Below are 21,804 nucleotides of genomic sequence, written 5' to 3'. Positions count from 1 at the left end.
AGAGCATTTGGGGGTCCCCTAGCTCTGGGTTGAGGGAAAGACCTAGAGATATGTAGTAGAAGCCTGAAACAAAAATAAGACAAATTTCAAATTTATTGAACAGAAAATGCAGATGGGCCTTTAAAAAAAAGCGGGGGAGCCAAGAATAAGACTAACCCAAAATTTTAAAAACTAAATTGTGATATTGTTTCACCTTTCTCTGTTCTGCCCTGAAATTTAGGGTTCTTATAGGAGGAAGTAGTGTGGGTAGGCTTGGCATATGGACCTACTACTAATATGGATATTAAAATCTCATCAAACTGCTGGGTTTATATTATCCTCCTCTGCCTAAAAGCTGGGTTTAAACATCTTTCACCAACCTCTTTTAAAGCAGTCTTAGGACCAGACATAGTAGCTCACGCCTGTAATCCCAGCACTTTGGGAGGCTAATGCAGGCAGATCGCTTGAATCCAGGAGTTCAAGACCAGCCTGGGCAACATGGTGAAACCCCATCTCTACAAAATACACAAAAAAATTAGCCAGGTATGGTGGCATGTGTCTGTGGTCCCAGCTACTCAGGAGGCTGAGGTGGAAGGATCACTTGAGCCTGGCAGGCTGCGGCTGCAGTTAGCCAAGATAGCACCACGGCACTCCAGCTTGGGTGACAGACCGAGATCCTGTCTCAAAAATTAAAAATAATTTTTAAAAAAGTAGTTCTATGCGTGCAGTGCATGGCTGCAATCCCCGCACTTTGCAAGGCCGAGGCAGGAGGATCATCTGAAGTCAGGAGTTCAAGATCAGCCTAACCAACATGGTGAAGCCCTGTCTCTACTAAAAATAAAAATAAAAATAAATTTTAAAATTAGCTGGACATGGTGGCTCACACCTGTAGTCCCAGCTACTTGGGAAAAGGAGGCAGAAGAATCGCTTGAACCCCAGAAGGGGAGGTTGCAGTGAGCCAAGATCACGCCACTGCACTCCCTAGCCTGGACAACAGAATGAGATTCCGTTTAAAAAAAAAAAGTTTTATGAGTGGAAGAATTTCTCTAAGGATTTTACTCCCTGGAGTCAGACTCTCCCCCGGCGTCTTAGTCACCCGATGCCCAGCCTGGTTCCCTCAACCACCAAGAATTTATGACCAACTGCCAGAAGCTTTGTGTTATGCCGCCATCCTCCCTGATCCTGAGCACCTTCCAAAGCCTCACTCTATTGCTCATGGATATACTGGGTTGTCATCTGCTGACTTGGTTGTTTTCTCCTTGTGATGTAAACTTAATAGAGAGATGAGCTAACACCCTAACTATCCAGAAGAGTAACTCCTTTGTTAAGGATGAACATAACTCATGTTTTCTTCCTTACCATTCTCGCCCACCTTCAGTTGCAGATACGGTGTTATGAAGAGGTTCTAATGAGTTTATTCCAATGATGATTCAAAAATCCTGTTATCCATCCCCCAGCCCTGGAGGGTGAGAGGACAGTTGAGGAGGAACTGGTCAAGGCCTGTTCCGTAAAACTAGAGCACATATCTTTCCAGTTAGCAAGTGGCTGTTTAATGCAAGGAACATCCTGCAAGCCTACGAAAGAGGATGCAAAAGATATGTAGGATACCCTTTATACATGTAAAGGAGGAGGAGGTCAAAATATATTTCCTGCCTTCTAGGTCCTTACAACAGGGCTAGATTTTCTTGCAGGGTCCGTGAAAGGTCTAAAACTCAGGACTTCCACTTATGGGAGAGAGAAAAGTTTCAAGGTAGGGAGAGAGTTTTTGTTTTGTGTTCTAAGAAATTGGCAGCTATATCCTTCACCTTGTTTCACCTTCCCTGCAGAACCAGTGGGGGAGTCCTTCGAAAAATAGGTGGGTAGGGTTTCTTGTCCAATTTGCTTCCACTTAGGCACACCACTAGGTAAACCAGCCTTCTCTCCTTAGGCACACTATTATTCTGTTCCCCATTTCACAATGCCTGTCTGGATGTATAAAACCCCTCTCAATGGGCTCCCTAAAGCGTCTGCCAGTAGTGGCTCCCACCCTCTTTCCTCAACACTCCCAATCCACCGCAGCCCAGAGCACTGTGTCTGGTTATCTAACCATCTGACTCTCCCGTATACTACATTCTTGAGCTGTTTTTCAACCCCCTATTTGCTAGCCCTGGGCCGTACATAGGGTGGACCCCTATATTTTGTTACACTGGAGTGATTCTACGCAAATGCACGCTCACCCTGCAGAGAATTGTATGCCTTATCTTCAGCACTAAAATCTAATCAAGGAAGTCCGGATCCCATAGGATTCTTCCTACTCTCCAGTTCGGTTTATTTTAAGCACAACAGCCCTAGCTTCACGTCCCTCCTTCGCAGCCTTCTTTCCTTCCCTCCTGCCGGATGCGCCCAGCAGCCGTTGAGCCCAAGCCCCGCGGATCTGGAAGGAGACCCCCCCATCGGGGAAAATGGAGCGAACTTGGGCGCAAAACCCGCCGGGCAACTCGTGACGTCATCTCGCCCGGCGCTCGGATGGACTGTACTCACTCCACGCTGGTTGAGATGCTCTTAAAGTCCTTTGTAACCCAGATTGGAGCCTGAGGGGACCTCTCGTGGACGCCCACAGAAATGCACTTGAGAGGAACATAAAAGCATCACACTTAAGCGCTAGAAAGAAAGCACCAGGAACCCATACAGGCTCCTCCCCGCTCCTTCCTCGAAGCTCCTCCTTCATCCTGCACCTCGGCTGTTGATTTATTTCCCCTTTGTTGACTCGGCCATCGGCCTGCCGTGCCTGGCCTTTCCCAGAAGGCCCAGCGCCGGGAAGGGGTTTGCAGCTGCTCAGTCATCGTGCGGCCCGACGGTAGCCCGCGCTGGTGTGTAGGCCCGGCTCGGCTCCTGGTCCCCGGTGCTAGGGTTCACGCGAGGCCCCGGCCTCGGTCCCCGGACTAGGCCGTGACCCCGGGTGCCATGAAGCAGGAGGGCTCGGCGCGGCGCCGCGGCGCGGACAAGGCGAAACCGCCGCCCGGCGGAGGAGAACAAGAACCCCCACTGCCCCCGGCCCCCCAGGATGTGGAGATGAAAGAGGAGGCGGCGACGGGTGGCGGGTCAGCGGGGGAAGCAGACGGCAAGACGGCGGCGGCAGCAGCTGAGCACTCCCAGCGAGAGCTGGACACTGTCACCTTGGAGGGTACGGGAGCCCAAGCCGGGAACGTGCCGCGATCACGGGTGACAGCGACCCCTGTGATTCGGCTTCTCGCTGGGAAGCCAGAGCAGCCTCCACAACCCTCAGTTCCTTGGGATTACCCCCAGATACCTGCCCCCGCTGCCCTGACACTTCCGACTCCATGCCCAATGACTGAACCTTCTCTCCAGGCTGGGAACCACTCCCCTCCCATCCCCTCCGTCCCCATATCTGGGGTTGCATCTGTATCTAGGTTCCACTGGGCCTGGGGACTCCTCCTTCTAAGTCCTCCCCTTTCTAAGCCCTCCCCTCTGACCTAGTCCATTTATATCCCACCCGACTGATTTTAGCGCCTCCAATATATGACTGATTGATCCCACTAGAAACCAGTGTTCATGTCTACGTGTGTAAACAGGGCCGGGATGACCTAGAATATCGACTCCTGATTTTTAAAACTGTACAGCAGATTTTTGTTGTCCTAGCTGCCTTTAGCACACTCCCCCGAATGAACCATTTCGACCTAGTATCTTGTTTCCTATTTCTCTAACTGAAGTGTCCCAACAGTCCCTTTACTGCCTCCTTCTCCCTTCAGGTCCCTCCTGCCCCTCTGTTTCTAAAGCGTCTAAGTACATACACACTTAAAACTTTTCGGATGTCATCTTTGTTTGGTTTTGTAATACTCACCTTTGGCCTAAACTGCTGTACACCAGTGTCTCCTATTTCTTTTCTCCGAGGTTCCTGTTTTGAGTATCTGTAGTCCTCTTGTTTCTCCAAGTTCATGTTTTACTTTTAGCACTTAGAGCATCCTGTCTCCATTTGAAGTGGGTAAAGTGAGAGCTTCCCACTGTGATCCTGGTGCCATTTTCGTGGTTCTGGATCAAGTGGGACCAGACTACTTACTAGGTTTTCTTTTCACTAAAATGTGTGAGAAACTGGCTCAAAAACATAGAGATAAGGAAAGTTATCCTCTTAAGTGGTGCTTTTGAGGATGTGATGCTGTTGACTATAGCTCTTACAGTAAAGTTGAGCAACAGGATCAATATCTGATAGAGATCCTTTTACCTAAAGTAGTGACAGCCAATGTTAAAGGTGCCACTCAGCATTGCCTACTGGGTGTGTTTATTACAGGCACTTCATTTTCTTGTTGTAAAGTAATTCATATTCATTGCAGAGATTTTGGAATGTATGAGAAGTTAAAAGCAGGGGGAAGAAAACATGGTTAACAGTTTTTCTTATGAATTTTTGAGCTACTCTCCTATAATTGAGAGCAAGTTATGTATACAGTTTGTATCAAGGCATAACTAAATATAAATTTTGAATTTTATGTGCTTTCATTTACATTCGTAAACATAATCAGCAATTTATTCCAGAAACATTGAATACCCAATATAGTGGTTAAGAGTAATACAAGTTCTGGAATTAATTCCCTCATCTATATAAATACGAGTAATAGTACAATACTTTATTGGGTTATTGTGAACATTAAAATGCTTAAAACTGTGCCTAGCACATAAATATCAGCTGTTATTATTATATCTTAGTGTGGCCCAGATACCCTGTGCTAAGCACTAACTATACAGAAGTGCCTAAGAAACTACTCATTGATTGCATTCCCTTACTGCTTTGCATTTAAACTGTTTCTAGTTTCTTGCTATCATAAATAACTTTGAAGCAATCATCTTTGTGCCCAACTTTTAAAAATCTACTTTTATAATTATTTCTTCAGTACAGATTCCCACCAAAACCTATATACCTGAGTTAAAAAGGCTGAACATTTTAAGGTTTTTGATAGTTATCATCCAGAAAAACTGTGCTCATTTACATTATACCAGGAGAAATGTAGTTTTCACTGTACTCTATAATTTTTTTTTTAATTTTTATTTTTTTTGAGACAGAGTCTTACTCTGTTGTCCAGGCTGGAGTGCAATGGCGCGATCTCAGCTCACTGCCACCTCTGCCTCCCAGGTTCAAGCGATTCTCCTGCCTCAGCTTCCCAAGTAGATGGGATTACAGGTGCCCACCACCATGCCCGGCTAATCTTTTTATTTTTAGTAGAGATAAGATTCATCATGTTGGCCAGGCTGGTCTTGAACTGCTACCCTTATGATCTGCCTTCCTCAGCCTTCCAAAGTGCTGGGATTACAGGCATGAGCCACCGTGCCCTGCCTAGAATTTTTTTAATGTTACGAATTTGGTAGTTCAAAAATGTTTCCATTTGCAATTGCTCAAATACTAATGAAATATAATTTTGGTCTGTTAGCCATTTTTCCTCTTTGTATGTTAGTTCGTCTCCATTTTTGTTTTGAAATTGTGGCAATATAATCGTTATACCATTATATCTCTTAACCATTTATGCAAGCTCTTTATAGAATAAAAATATGAATCTTTGATCACATTTGTTGAAAATATTTTTCTTTTGTATACACAGTTATCTAAAAGGGTTTTTTAAATGAAATCAAGCTCATTAATCTTTTGTGCGTATGTGATTTCTCCCATTGTTTACATTTAGAAAGTCTTTTCCATTAAGATCTGATAAATCTCCAGGTTTCTTTAGTTAATTGGTTTTTCTTTTCTTCCTCTGTCATCCTCTACCCCATCCTGCACCCCCACTGTATTTTTTTTCTTGCCAGTTGGTTATGTCTTAAAATCAATGTGTGGAATCTGTAAATATTGTGTACCCCATTAGGGCAGAAAAGGTGATTGGTCGCATTTTGCCCCTCCGTGAGAGGCTCCTTAGAACTCCTTGCCTGGAGTGGTGGGGGACTAGGAGTGGAAGTGACATCATTTTCTTCTCTGCTCCTCTTCAGACATCAAGGAGCACGTGAAACAGCTGGAGAAAGCGGTTTCAGGCAAGGAACCGAGATTCGTGCTGCGGGCCCTGCGGATGCTGCCTTCCACATCACGCCGCCTCAACCACTATGTTCTGTATAAGGCTGTGCAGGGCTTCTTTACTTCAAATAATGCCACTCGAGACTTCTTGCTCCCCTTCCTGGAAGAGGTGAGTGAGTCAGGCCAACTTAAAGGGTGCAGGCCTGGTCTCAGACCCCCAGGAATAGCGCTTTCCATCCTAAAGTCCCATCTTATTACCTGTGGTTGCATGAGGAGAGAAGCCAAAGCAGCCCATTTTAATACTCATCTGCACAGTGACAAGGGAACCGTCCACTGCCCTGTAGTGTCATTCTTCCGAGTCAGGGGATCAGGACCTTCCCAGCCAACCTCATTTCCCACTACCCTGCAACCTGTACCCCCTACTCCAGTTGAGGTTGCGTTGGGTGACCTGTCCTGTTGTTCTAGGAGAGAGAAGGTGCTGCTACCTCTTTCCTCTGAAGCTTCACTATGGAGGAGTCAGAGAACAGTGGTTAGGAGGAACACAGGTGTCAGGGCCAGGCATCGTGGCTCACGCCTGTCATCCCAGCGCTTTGGGAGTCTGAGGCAGGCACGGTGGCTCACGCCTGTCATCCCAGCACTTTAGGAGGCTGAGGCAGGCACGGTGGCTAATGCCTGTCATCCCAGCACTTTGGGAGTCTGAGGCAGGCACGGTGGCTAACGCCTGTCATCCCAGCACTTTGGGAGTCTGAGGCAGGCACGGTGGCTCACGCCTGTCATCCCAGCACTTTTGGAGGCTGAGGCAGGAGAATCGCTTGAATCCAGGAAGTGAAGGTTGTAATGAACCAAGATCGCACTATCGCACTCCAGCCTGGGTGACAGAGTGACTCCCTACCTCAAAAAAAAAAAGCACAGGTTTTAGAGGTACAGTTGAATTTGAATCCAAACTCTGACAGTTAGTACCTATGGGACTTGGGCAAGTGACTTCATCTTGCTGTGCCTCATTTTCTTCATTTGTTAAATGTGATGAATGAATTGGGGAGAGGGGAGTGTAAAGCTCCTAGAACAGTGCCTGGCACATAGTGAATGCAGACGAAGTCAGTTTGGTGGTGTTGTTGGCCTCTGTGCCAGGAGAGACCTCTCCTTATCCTCTGTAACTGTAAACTCTCCCTCGTTATTCATGGCATGGTCCAGATCTCAGCCTTCTCCAATTCCACTGACCTTCCAGTACTTGCATTTCCTTAAAATCCTGTATACTCAGTCAGCTCCGTGGATGGGGAAACTCATAACATCCCTGGAGGTAGGGCAGTGAAGAGTTTATTGTCTGGGAAAGGGGAAAAATGTACTGTTCCCCCAACTCCACCTTGGATGTTTTCTGACCTTCACATCTCTAAACTCATGAAACATGATTATTTTGGTGGGTGACTGTTAACACTTTATTTTTTCCAGTGTCAGTGACGAAATCTGAAAATAAGTTTTGTGTATATATTGACTTTCCCCAAATTTTCTTTGTTTCCACAAGAAACAATTTTTTGGTCTCATTATTCTGATCTCATCTCTAGAATTATTTCATTAAGCCCTGTCCAGTAGTATTTGCAGTGCTTCCAGGTATGGTGGTTTCATGTGTCCACTTAGGTTGTAGCTTCTTTTTTTTTTTTTTTTTTTGAGATGGAGTCTCGCTCTGTCTCCCAGGCTGGAGTGCAGTGGCTGGATCTCAGCTCACTGCAAGCTCCGCCTCCCGGGTTTACGCCATTCTCCTACCTCAGCCTCCCGAGTAGCTGGGACTACAGGTGCCCGCCATCACGCCCGGCTAATTTTTTGTATTTTTATTAGAGATGGGGTTTCACCGTGTTAGCCAGGGTGGTCTCGATCTCCTGACCTCGTGATCCGCCCGTCTGGGCCTCCCAAAGTGCTGGGATTACAGGCGTGAGCCGCCGCGCCCGGCCGGTTGTAGCTTCTTTGAAGGTTCCTTACATCGTCCTTTATGTCCCCATTATGTTCTGTAAAGAAGTTTATTATTCTCCTGTAACACTTTATTGTGCTTATTAATATTCTATTGCCAGCCTCCTTGACTTGTTTTCTTTGTTTTTTTGAGATAGGGTCTTGCTCTGTCACCCAGGCTAAAGCACAGTGGCACAATTATGGCCCAGTGCAGCCTCAAAGTCCTGGGATCAGGCGATCCTCCTCTCTCAGCCTCCTGAGTAGCTGGGAATACAGGTGCCTGCCACTATGCCTGGCTAGTTCTTTTTTGTTTTTTGAGAGATGGGGTCTCGCTGTGTTGCCCAGACTGGTCTCAAACTCCTGGCCTCAAGCATTCTTCTGCCTCAGCCTCCCAAGTAGCTGGCACTACTGGCGTTGAGCCACCACACCCAACTCCTCCTTGATTTCTTTGGGAAAGACTGTCATCTTTTTTTTTTATCCCTAGCACCTAAAAAAATCTTGGCACATGGTAGACACTCAATAAATATATTGAAATACATAGTGGATGCTCAATACATTCTTGGTTACTTGATCTGACTGAGCTTTTCCATGGTAACTTCTGTCCTCTCCTAGCCCATGGACACAGAGGCTGATTTACAGTTCCGTCCCCGCACGGGAAAAGCTGCATCGGCACCCCTCCTGCCTGAAGTGGAAGCCTATCTCCAGCTTCTCATGGTCATCTTCATGATGACCAGCAAGCGCTACAAAGAGGTATCCAGAATGCAGTGAGAGTGATTCATAAGCCCCAAGTGATGCAAGGGCTTTGGCAGGGAGATCGTCCCTGGTGACGAAATGGAAATAATCACTGATTCTTAAGAACTGTCCCCCACACTCTTTCCCCATAGGGGTATGCGTTTGGTCCCACATCCCAGGAGAACCCACTCCTGCTCTGGGCACTGTGGGACAGGGCTCACAGTGGTCATGCTGTACCGGTCTGTGGGGGATACCAGCGTAGTACATTCTTTGGGGGAAATTAGGGGCATTTGGAGACAGAAAGACCTGGGTTCCAATCCCTGCTGTACCCTAGGCAAATTAATTTCTCCCAGCTGTATGTAAAATGGGGATAATAGTTCCTGCCTTACAAGATGGTTAGCATTACATAAAATTATTTGTTTAGAAATACTTAGCACAATGATCTGCACATAGTAAGCTTTCATGATATTTTCATAAATGGTAGCTGTTACTATGGACTAATAGCTCCATTTTGTATACTGCACTTCCACCACTCCCCCAGCTACGGCCAGCTTCTTTGTTCATTATAGCCACTGTCACAGGAGCACACTGAGGAAATAAGTCCCACTCCTTAATTCCCTGGTTTGTTTCCTTTCCTTCCCACACTGTTGCTGGTTCGTGGTTGGTTGGTTGGTTGGGGGTTTTTTTTGAGACAGGGTCTCGCTTTGTTGCCCATGCTGGAATGCAGTGGTGTGATCACAGTTCACTGCAGCTTTGACCTCCCCAGCTTAAGTGATCCTTCCACCTCAGCCTATTGAGTAGCTGGGATTACAGGCATGCGCCACCACACCCAGCTAAATTTTGTATTTTTTTGTAGAGACAGGATTTCACATTCTTGCCAAGCTGGTCTCCAAACCCTGGGCTCAAGTGATTTCCTGTCCTCCACCTCCCGAAGTGCTAGGGTTGCAGGCGTGAGCCACTGCGCCTAGCCCACTGTTTTGTTTTTATTGGATGGGGTCTTGCTATGTTAACCATGCTGGTCTTGAACTCCTGGGCTCAGGTAATCCTCCCTCCTCAGCCTCATGTAGCTGGGATTATAGGCACGCGCCACTGTACTTGGCTGTTTGTTTTTGAGATATACTTCACCCCTTTAAAGTGTACTACAGGCCGGATGTGGTGGCGCTTACCTGTAATCCCAGCACTTTGGGAGGCCAAGGCGCGTGGATGATGAGGTCAATCAAGACCATCCTGACCAACATGGTGAAACGCCGTCCTTACTAAAAATACAAAAAATTAGACAGGCATGGTGGCATGTGCCTGCAGCCACCAGCTACTAAGAAGGCTGAGGCAGGGGAATCACTTGAACCAGGAGCCGGAGGTTGTGGTGAGCCAAGATTGCGCCACTGTACTCCAGCCTGGTGATAGAGTGAGACTCTGTCAAACAGACAAATAAATAAATAAAGTGTACTACAATTTAGTGGGTTTTAGTATAGTCCCAAAGTTGTATATCCACCCCTAATTCCAGAACATTTTCATCACCCCAAAAAGAAACACTATACGTCCTAGTGGTCACTTCTCCTTTTCCCCTTACCCAGCCCCTGGCAGCTATTAATCTGCCCTGTCTCTATTGAGGACTCCCTTACTCTGGACATTTCATGTAAATGGAATTATACACCACGTGCCCTGGGCTTCTGCCTTTTTTCACTTCACATCATGTTTTCAAGGTTGGCCCATGTTGTGGTGTGTGTCAGTACTTCGTTCCTTTTTAAGGCTGAGTAATATTCCCTCGTGGGTATGCCGCATTTTGTTTATCTGTTCATCAGCTGATGGGCACTTGGGTCGTTTCTGCTTTTTGGTTATGAATAATGCTTCTGTGAACATTTGTGTACATGCTTTAATGTGAACATAAGTTTCCAGTTCTCTTGGCTGTATACCTAGGATAGGAATTGCTGGCTCAAACGACAACTCCATGTTTATCCTTTTGAGGAACTGCCACTTAATTGTCTTTTGGCTTCCTTCCCAGGCACAGAAGATCTCTGACGACCTGATGCAGAAGATCAGTACTCAGAACCGCCGGGCCTTAGACCTTGTGGCCGCAAAGTGTTACTATTATCACGCCCGGGTCTATGAGTTCCTGGACAAGCTGGATGTGGTGCGCAGGTACAGGCAGCCAGGGATCTCACTTGGGGCCCTCGGGGTCAGAGACTTGGTCAGTCACAAGCACACAACTGTGGACCTGCAGAGGGCGATGAACCAGTAGATGTAAGCAGGAAAGAGGGGCAGTGGTTCCCATGCCTTGTGCCATGTGAGAGATGTGGGAGACAGACTGATGCTAGATGAAGTGGGTCACTGCTGGACTATAAAGAACTGTCCCCAGGTTCTTCCCTTCACCCCACATCAAGGTAGGACTGAGGGTGGGTTAGGGGTGGAGGGACAGGGTAGAAAATATTTTACTTCTTTGCTCAAAACCTGCAGTGGCTTCCCATCTAAAGGAAAGGCAAAGTCCTCACACTACCTCATAAGGCCTGACATAATCTGCTCCACTTTGACCTCCCAGACTTCACCTCCTCCTGTTCCTCAGCCCCACTGGCCTGCCTTTCCTCTGATGTGCCCGGCACAGTCTTCTTCAGAGCCTTTGCACTGGCTGCTCCTCTGTCCAGAACACTCATCTCTCCGCCTCCTTCAAGCCTTCCCTTAACTGATCCCTTCTCAGTGAGTCCTGCCTTGGCCAAGCTATTGAAAAGGTCAACTCATCTTTCTCACCTCCTATATTCCCCATTGCAGTTACCCTGGCCTCACAGGCCTCCCATCTTCTGCCACACTGCACACTGTGCTTCTTCCTCATGACCATTGCCTCCCCCACTGGGCTGCGTTCCGTAAGGGCAGGGTTTTGTGCTTTTTGCGCAGCTAGAGTAGTACTCTACACCTTAGACACTCGATAGTTCAGTACTCAGCAAATAACCAGAAAAGCGATTTGTATAACTTTTTTAAGGAATTGAGAAAGAGTGAAGAGTCAAAGGCAGTTCAGAGAGTTGTGATTTGAAGCCTTTGATATCTTTCTTCTTTCCTTCTTGAAGCTTCTTGCATGCTCGGCTCCGGACAGCTACGCTTCGGCATGACGCAGATGGGCAGGCCACCCTGCTGAACCTCCTGCTGCGGAATTACCTACACTACAGCTTGTACGACCAGGCTGAGAAACTGGTGTCCAAGTCCGTGTTCCCAGAGCAGGCCAACAACAATGAGTGGGCCAGGTACCTCTACTATACAGGTGAGCAGAGGGGCCCAACCCACAAATCAGAGGTGTCTCAGGCCTGCCTGGTGCAAAGTTTCCAAGGGGTGGTGCATAAGAGGCCCATTTGGCCCTCTGGCTTGTCCGGGGGGTTGGATGACCCCACTCTGTTGACCAACTCTCCTCTCCTCCACTCCCAGGGCGAATCAAAGCCATCCAGCTGGAGTACTCAGAGGCCCGGAGAACAATGACCAATGCCCTTCGCAAGGCCCCTCAGCACACAGCTGTGGCTTCAAACAGACGGTGAGCCACAGACACCATCCTCCCTTTGCCTCTTTTTTTTTTTTTTTTTTTTTTTTATTAAGATGGTATCTCACTATCTTACCCAGGCTGGTCTTGAACTCCTGGGCTCAAGAAGTCCTCCCACCTCAGCTTCCCAAAGTGCTGGAATCACAAGTGTAAGCCACCATGCCTGGCCTCTGCCTCTGACTCATTCCCTACCACTTCAGTTCTCTTTCCTATGCTAGGGGCTAGGAAAGGCATCCTTAACCTTCCTATCCAGAAGAACCTCAAACTTTTTTCTTTTTCTTTTTCTTTTTTTTTTTGTGTGTGTGTGTGTGGAGATGGGGGTCTCACTGTTGCTCAGGTGAGAACTTCTGGGCTCAAGCAATCCTTCCGCCTCTGCCTCCCTAAGTGCTGGGATTGCAGGTGCGAGCCGCCATGTCTGCAAAAGGTCGCTTCACATCTATTGTGGGTGTCACAAAGCAAACACTACCTGCACCTCTGGCAGTGGATGTTCAGGGTGTTCTCCTTGGCAGATAGGTGTAGAATATTCCTGATTCCCCAGCATGCCTGACAGCCATTCCAGGCATGGACCTAGATTGTGTTGATATAAACCCCAGGTTCTTATCTGGTCCTTCATGTTCACATTTGGAAACTGTATTATCTCTGGCAGAGGAATCCAGAAAATCTCCATAAGGCTGAGTGGCTCAAGTAAACATAAAACTTGGCCACTTAAGAACTGTCAGTCAGCAAGTATTTAAGCATCAACCCTGGTATTAGGCACTGTATGGGATAGGAAGGGAGGATAATAAGTGGTCTTTCTTTCTTTTCTATCTTTCTTTTTTTTGAGACAGAGTCTCCCTCTGTCACCCAGGCTGGAGTGCAATGGTATGATCTTGTCTCACTGCAACCTCTGCCTCCCGAGTTCAAGCGATTCTCCTGCCTCAGCTTCCTGAGTAGCTGGGCAGGTGCCCGCCACCACACCCAACTAATTTTTTTTTTTTTTCTTTTTTTTGAAATGGAATCTTGCTCTGTCTCCCAGGCTGGAGTGCAGTGGTACCATCTCGGCTCACTGCACCCCCTGTCTTTGGGGTTCAAGGGATTCTCCTGCCTCAGCCTCCCAAGTAATTGGGATTACAGGCGCCTGCCACCACGCCCAGCTAATTTTTAAATTTTTTTTTTTTTTTTTTGAGACGAGTCTCACTCTGTCGCCCAGGCTAGAGTGCAGTGGCACAATCTTGGCTCACTGTAAGCTCTGCCTCCTGGGTTCATGCCATTCTCCTGCCTCAGCCTCCCAAGTAGCTGGGACTACAGGCGTCCGCCACCACTCCCGGCTAATTTTTTGTATTTTTGGTAGAGACAGGGTTTCACCATGTTAGCCAGGATGGTTTCGATCTCCTGACCTCGTGATCCGCCCACCTCAGCCTCCCAAAGTGCTGGGATTACAGGTGTGAGCCACCGTGCCCGGCCAACCCAGCTAATTTTTTATATTTTTAGTAGAGATGGGGTTTCACCATGTTGGCCAGGGGTGGGATTACAGGCGTGAGCTACCACTCCAGGCCAGGTATTTCTTCTTATTAGAGTATTTCAAAGAGATAAAGAATGTTGACTCAGAAAGCTTGAGGGTGTGTGTGAAGTTACAGAGCCCCGTAGCCAGGATGTAGACCTAGTCTTCCCAAATTTAAACCTCTGCTCCTACCTTCACACAACATTCACTTCCATAGTGCCTTGACAGGGAACAGGAGACGGGTACGTTAAGTCAGTGTAGTAGGAGATGCATTTTATTTCTGTTCAGAAGTTCAGAGAAAGTCAGATTTGTTTTTGATCAAATAATGAAAGAGAAAGGATCTTAAAGAAAAAGTTGGCTAGGTACAGGCTCATACCTGTAGTCATAGCACTTTGGGAGGCTGTGGCAAGAGGATCGCTTGAGACCAACCTGAGCAGCATATGGAGATACCGCCTCTGCAAAAATAAAAGACCTAGCTGGGCATGATGGCATGCACCTGTAGTCCCAGCCACTTGGGAGGCTGAAGGGCAAGGATCACTTGGGCCCAGGAGGTCGAGGCTGCAGTGAGCCATGATCGTGCCACTGCACTGCAGCCTGGGCAACAGAGCAAGACTCTCTCAAAAAAAAAAAGAAACATTAAAATTGAACTGGTCTTTCAGAGATGGGTAGGATTTTCACAAAAAGTGAAGGCTTTTCAGACACACCGGTCGCGTCAGCAAAATGTTAGATTGCTTACAATGTGAGAGACACTAAAGTTTCTTTTGAAAATCACTAAAAATACAAGTAATTAACATATATAGAATGTGTCATGTACCATGAGAGAGGCTTTCAGGCATTTAAATTTTCTCAGTGGCAGGAAGGCGTAGAGAGAGCTGGAAGAGAGGCCTTGGGCTAGGGCACTGTTGGTGAGGGAGTGCAGGGAGAGAGGGCGGAAGTGAAGGCATGTTTGGGAGAAGGCCTGCAACCAGCCCTCTGCCCTCACACACCCCTGTCACCACCCAGCTTACAGAATCCTCTGGGGGTCTGATGAAGCTGTAGATTCCAATTTGGAGAGTCTGCGTTCCTCACGGGCCCTGGGTGATGCCAGCGCTGCTGGTGCACAGAGCGCTCTGAGGAGTGCGGTACTGGCTCATCCTGTTCAGGGCTGGAGGCCAGCTAGCATTCGTTCCTGCAGCTGCCTTGTCTCCTGTAAACTTGAATGTCTCTCTCCACCCATTTTCACCCTCCTTGTCTTTACTTAATGCCAGCTTCTCTACCTGTGTTTTCCATCGCACTCCTTCCTCTCTCTTCCAGACTTGGCCCATCACCTGTTTGCTTCAGTCTCCTGGAGGAAAACCCCCACCCCTGCTGCTTCCCCTCTCAAGCGGCCATTCCTGTCTCCCCCGGCTCCCTCCCCAACAGTGCACTGGCCAGCCCCTTCCCTCCAGTGTTCTGTCTGCTCCTTCTCACCACCTGGGCCTCAGCAGAGCACTCTGAGAGCTTCTCTGTCGATAGTAAAACCCTCATTCTCTCCTTGAGTGACCTTGTTTGCTTTCCCAGCCTCAGCTCTCGCCTGCATGATGCTCTTCAGCCTGTACATTACTAACTCCATTACTCTGCTTGGACTGCCACTGCAGGCTTCCACAGACTTGGCGGCTTAAACAACCAAAATTGATTTCATCACAATTCTGGAGGCTCTAAGTCCAAGAGCAAAGTGTGACACGATTGGTTTCTTCTGAGGGCCTCCCTCATCTGCTTGTCGATGGCTGTCTCCTGTTGCTTTCACATGGTCTTCCCTCTGTGTGTGTCTGTGTCCTGCTCTTGTCTTAGAAGGACAATAGTCATGTAGGATTAGGGTCCACCCATATGACCTCGTTTTACCATAATTACCTCTTTAAAGGCCCTGTGTCCAAATACAGTCCCGTTCTGAGGTACTGGGATTTAGGTCTATAACATGAACTTGAGGGGGACACAGTTTAGCCCATAACACTAACTCTGACCCCTCTCACCAGCATCAGCCCTACAGATCCAGCTCCCCCTCCCACCCCCCATATCTCTCTCTACAACATGTCCCAAAGAGACCCCTGTTGGCCCCCTTACCATTCCTTCCTCCTGCCTTCCCAATGGAGATCAGGGCCTTGGCGATCATCTCTGACTCTCCCCCACCGTCCTTCCCGTCACTGGGTCGTCTGTTAAATTATCTGCACGTCTTCTGTGTTTGCCTATTCCTTGATATTGCCAGCGTCATGGTTCGAGCCACTAACGTTTCCAGACACTTCTACCTGGTCATCTTCTTCTCCACCAGCCCAGCTTACGCTCACTTGCCTTACTAAGCAGAGCCCCAGCTCTGTCCTTCTCTGACCTGGGAAGCTTCCATTGCTCCCCACTGCTGGAGGGCATCATAACAGTCTTGTGAGGTAGACACGCTAGGTGTTGATACTGTTATTTGGTAGTTTTAGAGATGAGGAACCAAGGACCCAGTTGCTCAGTGTTTCCTAGCTAGTGAATAGAGACTAGACACCAAGTGCTCTACATGCAGACTTCAAACTGCTCAGCCTGGCATGCAAAATGGCAATGGCATAGTCCCCAGACCGTGGTCTCAACTGTCTCTTTCCTAACAGCTCCCCAGGCACCCACACGTTTCTGCCTCTTTTTCAATCTGTACCCTTGACCCTCCTCCTTTTTCTGCTTTGTCAGACTCCTTAAGGCACTTCATAAATTACCATTTCCAGGGATTTCCCCTCACGCATGGGTTACTCCAAGGGACAGGGCAGCCTCGTGGTGCCTGTGGAGGGTGAAGGGTCGGCCTGGCTGTGGGTGGTGTGATCACACACTCCCGTTGTAACCCCTGCCTCCCCATGAAACTTGCTGCCCCACGATTTAGCTGCTTTGTGTTCCGCGCCTGGTGAATTCCTGAGTTAGGGGGCATCATTCCCTCCACTGTAGTTCTCTTGCGTGGTGCTGAAATACTCCACTGAAATGCACCACTCGGAAATACCTCACAGTCCTGTGGAGGAAGACAGGCCCGGGTTTCCAGCCACCCTTCTATGTCTGGATACTCTGCTCATTCACAGAAGCCAGGCCCCTTCCTGCACTTCTGCCTCTACCCAGATAACGAATTCTACCCACTGATAACCTCCTCTCCTCCAGTAACAGTCTGCCTCTCTAGTGAGCATCTCTGGCTGACGCATGTTCTATTCTCCAGGCCTGCGAGCCCTGGTCCCTCGCTGTTGCTGAACCACAGCACCCGCCCTTCTGGCCTCACTTTAGAGCACTGTCATTTCAGAGCAGACTGTGCGCAGGGTGGCCAGGTGAAATGCAGCTGAGGGCTCTGCAACCAAATGTGACCAAAGGCCACATTCCCAGCACCCGGCTCCAAAGGCAGAGCTTGGATTCCATGCCCAGCACAGGTTTTCAGGGCTTCCTCCTCTCTCTGGGCCTAAACAATGATCCCTTCCCCTGTTTCCCACTATATCTGGCAGAATTCAGGCCACATTTCATTTTCTTCTTCCGCCCATGGGGCTCCCTGCCCACTGTGTTGCCCTGTCACTCTGTCCAGGTGCACAAGCTTCTCATCGTGGTGGAGCTGTTGCTGGGGGAGATCCCTGACCGGCTGCAGTTCCGCCAGCCCTCCCTCAAGCGCTCACTCATGCCCTATTTCCTTCTGACTCAAGGTAAGGCTGGATCCCCCACCCCAGAGCCCGCTAGGCCCCCTTCACTGGGGCCTCTTACGTGCCTGTGCCCATTTGCATCATCCAGTCTACTCCTGTTCTCGCTGCAGCCGTCAGGACAGGAAACCTAGCCAAGTTCAACCAGGTCTTGGATCAGTTTGGGGAGAAGTTTCAAGCAGATGGGACCTACACCCTAATCATCCGGCTGCGGCACAACGTGATTAAGACAGGTGTGGATCAGGATCTGAGGGGCTGTTGGAGGAGCAGAAGCCAGGCCGGGGCAAACCTAGTGGGTATCCTTGGGCAAGTGAAGGGTCTGTGCCCGCCCTGCCCACCCCATTGCTCCTTTCTCTCCCAGGTGTACGCATGATCAGCCTCTCCTATTCCCGAATCTCCTTGGCCGACATCGCCCAGAAGCTGCAGTTGGATAGCCCTGAAGATGCAGAGTTCATTGTTGCCAAGGTGGGGCTGGTTCAGGAACCACAGTGACCAGGTTGTCACTTTCCTGCCAATCTCAGGAGGTAGGAGTGGGAGGAGTTTGGCCAAGGAGGGGAATAGGTAAAGCAATGGCATAGTCATTTCAGGGAGGGCCCGTTGTTTGCAGTGAAGCCAAGAAGTTGCCAGAGAGAGAATGGATGCACATGTGAGTGTGTGAGTGTAGGTGTGTGCACATGTTGAGTTTATGATAGTGCTTGTGAGTGTGAGAATATAAGGAGGGCAGAAGAATGGGAAGGAACAAGATTTTCTCTGGTTTAGAAGATGGGCATGCTGGGCCAGGTGCGGTGGCTCATGCCTGTAATCCCAGCACTTTGTGAGGCCGAGGAGGGTGGATCACCTGAGGTCAGGAGTTCGAGACAAACCTGGCCAATTTGGCAAAACCCCATCTCCACTAAAAATACAAAACTTAGCCAGGCCTGGTGGCGGGTGCCTGTAATCCTGGCTACTCGGGAGGCTGAGGCAGGAGAATCGCTTGAACCCGGGAAGTAAAGACTGCAGTGAGCCGAGATCGCACCACTGTACTCTCTTGCCTGAGTAACAGAGCGAGACTCCATCTCAAAAAAAAAAAAAAGGGCCGGGCGCGGTGGCTCAAGCCTGTAATCCCAGCACTTTGGGAGGCCGAGACGGGCGGATCACGAGGTCAGGAGATCGAGACCATCCTGGCTAACATGGTGAAACCCCATCTCTACTAAAAATACAAAAAACTAGCCGGGCGAGGTGGCGGCGCCTGTAGTCCCAGCTACTCGGGAGGCTGAGGCAGGAGAATGGCGTAAACCCGGGAGGCGGAGCTTGCAGTGAGCTGAGATCTGGCCACTGCACTCCAGCCTGGGTGACAGAGCGAGACTCCGTCTCAAAAAAAAAAAAAAAAGAAGAAGAAGAAGATGGGCATGCTGGTGAACTTTCCTCTTTGGGGGCCTGCAGGCCATCCGGGATGGTGTCATTGAGGCCAGCATCAACCACGAGAAGGGCTATGTCCAATCCAAGGAGATGATTGACATCTATTCCACCCGAGAGCCGCAGCTGGCCTTCCACCAGCGTATCTCCTTCTGCCTAGATATCCACAACATGTCTGTCAAGGTGAGAAGCCTGTGGCTGCAGAGTCACACCTGGCAGCAGCACGCCCCTCTTTCCACACTCATGGATTCCTCAGAGAAGACTGGCTTTATTTGTGGCCCAGTTTCCATCCAGTCTCTGTGAAATCACTTAGCTGCGGCACAGGGGGCCCAGAATGGGAAGGGGACTTGGCCATAGTTCCATAGCCAGTTCCTTCTCCTATTGCGTTTAAGGGATGATGTGGTCACCAGGGAGGACCAGGCAGGTATTCAGAGGGTTGGGTTCTATATTTGGTTCCAAATTTGAGTCATTTAACTTCTCAGAGCTCTGTTTCTCCGTCTCCGAAGCTGATAGGGAGGTGTTACCTGTCTTGCTCGCTTCACAGGGTTGGTAAGATTAAAAGAAGTCCCTGTATTGAGGCTCTTAGCGAAGTTTAAATTGTAAAAAAGATGGTGCTGGTATCTAGCTCCACAAAAGGGTGAGCCCTCATCCTCAGTTAAGCACTGAGTTTGGTGCTGTTACTAGTTGGTTGCCATGTTTTTTTCTGGTCTCCTCCCAGGAAACTAGGATATTGCTGCCTTGCTTAAAATCTGGCTAAGCCCTACTCCATGTGACATGCAAGGCCCTTTGTAACCTGGTCCCTTAGGTCTTGCCTCCCCTCCCGCTCCTGCCCCACCACCCAGCAGCCAGCTCCACTGAGTGCAGGCCAGGCCCCTCCCACATGGAATCCTCCACTGGGAAGGCCTCTCCCCATTCCCACATCCACTGTGTTCCTCCTTTTCCTCCTCCCTGCCCAATTGAGAGAGTTGGTCATTTATTCCTCTTTTTTCAGCATTTCCCACAGGGCACTGTAATAATTCCTTTGATGCCTAGCCCCCCACTAGAGTAACTGGAGAGGGCCGCTGTTTGCTGCCCGGTGACGCCTAGCCCCCACTAGAGTAACCGGAGGGCCGCTGTCTCCTGCCTGGTGTCTAGCTCACAGAGGGATGCAGGGAGTACACGTTGCGTGACTGCCTCACCTGCTTCCTTCCCTCCCTTATCTCCTCTCTTTGCTGTGTGCCAGGCCATGAGGTTTCCTCCCAAATCATACAACAAGGACTTGGAGTCTGCAGAGGTAAGCTCTCTGCTTTCTGGGTGAGAGTGAAGGGTCAAACTTCCACACAGAAGGGGAGGCGGGGAAGTGTCTGGAAGGGCTGGGAGTTGCTCTGAAGCTTTGGCCTCACTTGCCTTTCTCCCCAGGAACGGCGTGAGCGAGAACAGCAGGACTTGGAGTTTGCCAAGGAGATGGCAGAAGATGATGATGACAGCTTCCCTTGAGCTGGGGGGCTGGGGAGGGGTAGGGGAAATGGGGACAGGCTTTTTCCCCCTTGGGGGTCCCCTGCCCAGAGCACTGTCCCCGTTTTCCCACACACAGCTCATAGGCTGCACTCGTGCAGGGGGTGGGGGTGCTGGGAGCCAGCCACCCTGACCTCCCCCAGGGCTCCTCCCCAGCCGGTGACTTACCGTACAGCGGACAGGAGGGTGGGCAGGTGACCTCCCCGGGCAGGGTCCTGGCCAGTGGTGTGGGAGCAGGAGGGGAAGGATAGTTCTGTGTACTCCTCTTGGGAGTAGGGGACTAGAACTGGGATGTCTTGGCTTGTATGTTTTTTGAAGCTTCGATTATGATTTTTAAACAATAAAAAGTTATCCAAAGCGCTTTGTGCATCAGTTGCTATACTTCACTGCAATATTGGCAGGCTCAGATTTTGGGTTTTTTGGCCTTAGAGTACTAGCCCCAGGTGTGTAATCTGAGGGCCTGATGGGTCTGCAGATGGGGAGGTGCCCAGGGGAGGATGAAGGGACCCTGAGCTGGGGTCGGGGGCCTAGGTTTACTCTGTTTCCTACCTGTGTGGCTTTGGTAAGGTCTCGTTAGGGAAGGTGTACCATGCGTCCATCACCAGCTGCAGACCTTCACATCCCAATACAGGCACCCAGTGGTGCTTCATGGATATTATGGTTTTTACAAGTTGAAGATGTGGCCGGGCATGGTGGCTCATCCCAAAACTTTGGGAGGCTGAGGTGGGCAGATCACTTGAGGTCAGGAGTTTTGAGACCAGCCTGGCCAACATGGCAAAACCCTGTCTCTACTAAAAATAAATTAGCTGGGCGTGGTGGTGGGCGCCTGTAATCCCAGCTACTTGGGAGGCTGAAGCAGGAGAATTGCTTGAACCCGGGAGGCGGAGCTTGCAGTGAGCCGAGATCTTGCCACTGCACTGTAGCCTGGGCGACAGAGTGAGACCGTGTCTCGGAAAAAGAAAAGGACAAATTGAAGGTTTGTGGCAACCCTGCATCAAGCAAATCTGTGGGAGCCATTTTCCCAACAGCGTATGCTCACTTAACACCTCTGGGTCACGTTTTGGTAAATCCTCTCAATATCTCAAACTTTGTCATGAGTGTATCTGTTCTGGTGATGTGGGATCAGTGATCTTTGATGTTACTATTGTCATTGTTGGGGCACCACAAATTGCACCCATATAAGATGGTGAACTTAGCCGGGCACGGTGGCTCACATCTGTAATCCCAGCACTTTGGGAGGCCAAGGCTGGTGGATCCCTTGATCTCAGGAGTTGGAGATCAGCCTGGGTAACACAATGAAACCCCACTGCTACAAAAAAATACAAAAATTAGCTGGGCATGGTGGCATGCGCCTGTACTCCCAGCTACTCGGGAGCCTGAAGTGGGAGGAGCCTTGAGCCTGGGAGGTGCAGGCAGAGGCTGCAGTGACCTGAGATCCTGCCACTGCACTCCCACCTGGGCGACAGTGCAACCCTGTCTTGAAACGAGAAAACAGAAAAAGGGAGAAAGAATCACATATCTCTCACTTTAAATCAAAAGGTCAAAATAATTATGCTTAGTGAGGAAGGCATGTTGAAAGCTGAGAGAGGCCAAAAGCCAGGTCTCCTGCACCAAACAGGTAGCCAAGTTGTGAAGG

At 49.2% G+C, this 21,804-nt stretch overlaps 1 protein-coding gene across 1 annotated transcript; it reads left to right on the top strand.

Moving 5' to 3' along the window:
* The first annotated feature begins 2,596 nt into the window (after positions 1–2,596).
* On the top strand, positions 2,597–20,528 carry PSMD3 (proteasome 26S subunit, non-ATPase 3). The gene is given in 13 exon segments (XM_033183155.1): positions 2,597–3,142; positions 5,944–6,134; positions 8,516–8,653; positions 10,638–10,774; positions 11,692–11,882; positions 12,044–12,127; positions 12,130–12,146; positions 17,171–17,285; positions 17,393–17,512; positions 17,641–17,744; positions 18,702–18,857; positions 19,897–19,947; positions 20,073–20,528. Coding segments are annotated over 13 exon segments (1,602 nt in total). The 5' UTR covers positions 2,597–2,922; the 3' UTR covers positions 20,151–20,528.
* The last annotated feature ends 1,276 nt before the right edge of the window (positions 20,529–21,804 follow it).

This window comes from Trachypithecus francoisi, unplaced genomic scaffold (genome assembly GCF_009764315.1).
Source record: "Trachypithecus francoisi isolate TF-2019V2 unplaced genomic scaffold, Tfra_2.0 Lachesis_group20, whole genome shotgun sequence".
Classification (NCBI taxonomy): domain Eukaryota; kingdom Metazoa; phylum Chordata; class Mammalia; order Primates; family Cercopithecidae; genus Trachypithecus; species Trachypithecus francoisi.
The sequence above is the reverse complement of the archived record's forward strand: the minus strand, read 5'-3'. Positions and strand labels throughout refer to the sequence as shown.